The sequence below is a fragment of the Nelumbo nucifera genome, chromosome 4, assembly GCF_055504915.1.
Source record: "Nelumbo nucifera cultivar China Antique chromosome 4, China Antique-T2T, whole genome shotgun sequence".
Taxonomy (NCBI): domain Eukaryota; kingdom Viridiplantae; phylum Streptophyta; class Magnoliopsida; order Proteales; family Nelumbonaceae; genus Nelumbo; species Nelumbo nucifera.
Window position 1 is genome coordinate 80,778,266 of NC_142652.1, and position 5,154 is coordinate 80,783,419.

The 5,154-nt window shown below is 39.4% G+C and overlaps 1 protein-coding gene across 1 annotated transcript; it reads right to left on the reverse strand.

The window, feature by feature from the left end:
- Positions 1 to 1,832: 1,832 nt before the first annotated feature.
- Positions 1,833 to 3,097, reverse strand: LOC104606213 (ethylene-responsive transcription factor RAP2-3-like). The gene is made up of 2 exons (XM_010271309.3): positions 2,881 to 3,097; positions 1,833 to 2,783 (listed from the first exon to the last, which is right to left on the reverse strand). The coding sequence occupies exons 1-2, from the start codon at positions 3,041 to 3,043 to the stop codon at positions 2,242 to 2,244; spliced, it is 705 nt and encodes a 234-aa protein (XP_010269611.2). The 5' UTR covers positions 3,044 to 3,097; the 3' UTR covers positions 1,833 to 2,241.
- Between the last annotated feature and the right edge of the window lie 2,057 nt (positions 3,098 to 5,154).

Genomic DNA, 5,154 nt, shown 5'->3' on the forward strand with positions numbered 1-5,154 from the left:
CAATGACATAAGTCGTATCATTTTAGCATTATCTCTAACCCCACTAAAAGAAAAAAAAAGAATAATAAAATGGGCTGTATCGTTGTTGTTATTATTAAAGAAAAAAAAATTGATTGTATTCATGTATGTGAATTGAAGACAAATTCGAATATTTTATTGTGATGAAAGGGCTGTTGATGTTTAGCGTCTTAAAGTTGCTTTTATATAACTGATCTCTCCTAGAAATTAATTATTTTTAGCATAAATTAGTGTGTTAAGTCCCCTTTGCCTAGAACTTTGTGGTTTTCGGTTAAAAAATATCATGATAGATCATCTTTGGATATTGGGATTACTAAGTTTTAGTTTTCATATGAAATTACAATACAAAATTCAGTTGATGCAATAATATATAGCTTCTTTGTTATGGTCTTTTTTTAATTTTTTGATAAACAACTTCTTTTATGGTTAATTATAAGAATACTGTTCTCATGTTCATTGTTAAATTATGAAAATCATTATTATTACTTTAACACATCTTTTGGGCTTATCCCTGCGTATTATAGACTCTGACTCTTCAACTGGCAACAAATGGATTAATTCCACGGTTGGTGTCATAAATTTGTATGTAGACAAGGTGGTCAATCTTAAACTGCATTTGACATTCCTTATTTTAAGGATTTATTTCTTTTTGACAGTTAAAAATTTAAAATGTCTTTATTAATACTAAGTTTTTACTACAGAAAGGAAATAAAGTCCTTAAAATAAAGAATGTCAAATGCAACCTTTGTCATTTAACCAGGCTTCTTTACCTTCCCATATCTATGCTCTTTTGAAATATTGACCTTCTGGGATTTAATACTTATCCATATATCTCAATATTTTCTCACATCTAACATTCTTTTTTGTTGAATATTGATGAAGGGTGATTTAGCCCGATCTAGTAATAGGGGGATATGTGGACACGACCTGACTAATAGATGACAGTTCAGCCCGACATACCAAGTCCGCAACAGATCGAGCTCAGATAATCAAATCACCTTGGCACGGGTCACCTCGGGACGAGGTCACCTCGGCACAAGGTCGCATCAGGACCACCTCGGTCCCAAGGCACTTCGGCGTTCACTCCAGTTCGGAACTAAAGAGCATTAGTTCAGGGATACTGACTCAGACCACTACATGGCGACCCCGGAAATCTCTCCATCAGAATTCGAGCCTCACGGGATCACACCTCGTAACGGTAAGCCTTATCTTTCCCTCGCCCAATTCGGGCGGAATTGATAAGCCTTATCAGTTGGCAACGTTATCCCTCAATTAACGCGGGAACGGATCTCATCGTGACGAGGATCCCGGAACCGCTCCGCAAAACCCGCGGGCACAAAGTACGCATGATTACTCTGCTCTCTAGCTCTCTACACTCTTAAACTTTTAGCTCGCAACAGTCTACTAACTTAAGGATCGGAGCGACCTTACCGGGCTAGCAACCCCGGATTCTCTGATCCTCCTCTTGCAGATCAACTTAGTCCGTTGTCTGACTGGAAACCAGGTCACCTCCAACAAGAAGCAGCCAGATCGCACTACTTCAAATATATAATTTGATAATCCAATTCTACCCCACTAACATTTCATCAAAGATTTCCTTCATATATCCTAATTAGCATTATTCTTGGACCATACACTACTTCGTATGTATTTATCTGAATTATCAAACCAATATAAGATATCCACTCCAAGGCTTTCTCCTGGAATCTCTACTTTTAATTTGTAAGTCGGAATCCAAATGCTAATCAGAGATCGAATAAATTGAACACAATTAAGACTTAAGAGGATTGTAGAACCAACAATAATGCCCCATGTAAATCATAAATAGATAGGTCCCGGCCATGATAATTCATCTCTTAATTATGGCTGGTCTGAATTATACCATGAACTCATGGGCCATCATCATACTTAATTATTTATTAATATATAGCTAACTAATATGGGATGTACATATAGTTTATATGTGGTAGAAATGGAATAATCGGCGTGTCGACTGGATACATGCACTGACGTTACTCCCATAAACCAAAGCCCTCGAAAGTCGAACCAAACCAACACAGAGCAGACAACTAACGTTGACGTAACAACCAGCCCACACAAAAACAACTTATTTATCATAGTATATCTCATTAAATATTATATAATATGTGCATCGAAGACTGTAGCAAAATTTAACACAAGCGGCATCCCACGATTGACGCACGGCGACAGAAACTCTTTTCTTCAGTAAACCAGGTGACCATGAGGAGTGAAGGGAACGTCGTCTAATAACCAAAGATCAAATGCTTCCGATTCTACACTCCCCACTGACTCCGCTGGTTCTGGATCAAGCTCAAGGAATGATTCCAAGTTAGATATCTGCTCTCTCAGTTCCATATCATCCTTCGGTTGATGATGATTGTGTTCACAGATTTCATTTTCAGTCGTCGGTGAGCCGCTGGCCTCAAAACTCATCTGAGTCGACTTTGGGACCAAGCAACGTCGCTTGGGTGGCGGTGGTGTTTGTTCAGCGAAATTCAACTTGGCTTTGTCGCCTCGGATTCTCTTTGCAGCCACGTCGTAAGCCCTGGCTGCCTCTTCGGCGGTGTTGTAAGTTCCAAGCCAGACTCGAACCCCTTTCCGTGGGTCACGTATCTCAGCAGCCCACTTCCCCCATGGCCTCTGTCTGATGCCCCTGTAAATATTCTTTCTGGCAGCTGTTTTCTTTTTACCCTTGCTTTGATCTGCTCCAACCGCGCTCCTTTTCTTAGTCTTATCACGGGTTCCTGCATTCCGAGAGCAAACGCGTTTTGCTGTTAAAAATTCTCAAAACCTACCAAAGTTGTCTAGCTGTTTGGAATAAGATGATTCTCAGTTTCTCACCTTTGCTCGGTTGATGGGTCGAAGAAGAAGACGAATCTTTGTCAGTGAAGTCGAAACCCAGGAGATCGGAGATGGTGTCAAATTCCGACCAGAGGTCTTGCGACATCAAATTACGACTACGCTTCACGGCGATGAAATCGGAGATGATAGCTCCTCCGCACATATTTGGTTCAGATAGGGAAACAAATATCGAATGAATCCGGAGTGATTCCACCACACACGCCTTTTCATTTATAATGCCTCCGTTACACTTGCATCCATCCATGAACCATCCATCCAATAATACTAAAAACGGACAAAATGGTAACTTTGCTTTTTCTTTTTCTTTTTCCTGCTCTGTCCCTTTTTCGTTGTCCCTCTCTTCTCATCCAATGGTGGCGAGAAAATGAATATCAGAAAAGGTGGTGGTAATAATAAAAAGGAAAGATTTTTGTTCGACGAGGGGTCCCCACAAGATGAGACGATTCCTTTGTCGTCAGATCGGAATACTACAAACTAACACCCGTTCTCCACCCCAACCACATTATAGTTGTACAAGTCCCATCTGACAGCTCCATTGGTTAAATGCGTCCCCCTTGGTCTCGGTACGAGGGATCCTTCATTGAATCGCTATAAAAGGGAGAAGAAAGAAGGGAATTGAAGCCGGAGGGGGTTGAGATTGAGATCTGGATACACTCACATACCGTACCGTATACATGGGGTGGAAGATGGAGGGTAGATGATGGAGATGAGAAGAGACACCGATTGTACGATTGTGCGAGAATTTGAAAGGTCATTGAATGTGGGACCCGGTTTGTGCGCATCAACAGGCAAGTTGTGTCTTGGCCAGGCGAGGCTGATGGGGGGCATAATGTGTCCGGAAACGGAACTAGTCTCTGTATTTGTGAGCGGCTGGCTGTTCTAGGTTGTAACGGACGTCCCGAGTTCTTCTAAATTTAAGGGGCTGTTTGATAATAATTGAAGATACTGAACTGAAAAAAAAAAGTTTTTAATTTTGTCGTTTAGTGAATAAGTAAGTTTTTAACCTGAAACAGAAGATAGGTAGATTACCATACGTCTATACCCTCGAAAATTTTATTATTCAAATATTTTGTCAATTAAAAGACAAAGGAATCAATGTCTTTCAATGCAGCAACTTCAGCTATTGTCCGCCAGAAAAAAAATAAAAAAGGAAAAACTCATTTGTAGTGCATTTGTCAATTGGAAATGTCCAAGAGTTAAATGACCTTCAATATGCGCCAAATAACCAATCATACCCCTTCAACCAAACAATCATAGACACTCGTTCAAATCTTCAATGCTGATCTCAAAATGAGAACTGGTAAGGGATGGATGGATTAGTTGAATTTGATGAATTCAGATCTGGATCTGCGCCACAAGGGATGCCTCACAACGTCTCCACAGCACATTCCCGCTATGTATTAGAATTTAGAAACATCTCCCGATGATAAGATCAGAATGGATAATGTTATCATCGAGAAATATTCTTAATACATAACGACGATGTGCTGTGGGACATTGTGAAATGCCCCCTTATGGGGCACAGATGTGAACTCAAATTTGATAGCTACTTTATTGGCAGTGGACCAATCATTTTATTCCACATCAGCCATAGAATACATGTGGTCCACAACGACACAATCTTTCACTTGCATTTATGGTTACATGAAATAAAATGATTGTTCCCATAACCAGTAAAATAGCTATCAAATTGAGCTGATGCAGTCTGTAAAAAAGTTCTAAGACTTGTTCATGTAGTGATCTTTAATTTTATACAAATAAAAAAATATAACTCACTTGGTTTTAGTACACATTAGTGAGAAATCAGGGTGTTAATCAAAATAACTTGAGAGAGAGAGAAATAAGGGGTGGGGACAGAGCAGGTTGCATTTAAGGCCCATTGACCATACCGCAGAGAGCATAAGGTTCTTGTGAAAACTTTGGCTATTTGGAAGTTTCCATGGTATGATACGGCCCATTCAATTGCTTGTTTATCTTTTTTGGTTAAAACAATATTGGCTGCAAATATTCTTTTACCTCACATCAATGGTAATTTCTCTTGCACAATAAGCTCACAAATAGCATTATCAACAATCAAAGTTTTTCAAATATTTTGCAGGATTGATCTCATTTTCTTTGGGTTAACTGAATGTGATGGCTCTGAAACAAGCTGTGAAACCAATTACAACACCCTGTACTAGTGATAAAATACATGGGCCCATAATATGTGAAACCAAACAAAGGAATTTTTTGCCTTCAAAGGATTTTTATAAA

What these genes read in the sequence shown, in the direction of transcription:
- LOC104606213 (XM_010271309.3), bottom strand. Translation starts at nt 3,043, where the DNA reads ATGTGCGGAGGAGCTATCATCTCCGATTTCATCGCCGTGAAGCGTAGT. An exon ending in GACCCATCAACCGAGCAAAG is followed by an intron (nt 2,784 to 2,880) that starts GTGAGAAACTGA and finishes CTCGGAATGCAG; the next exon opens with GAACCCGTGATAAGACTAAG.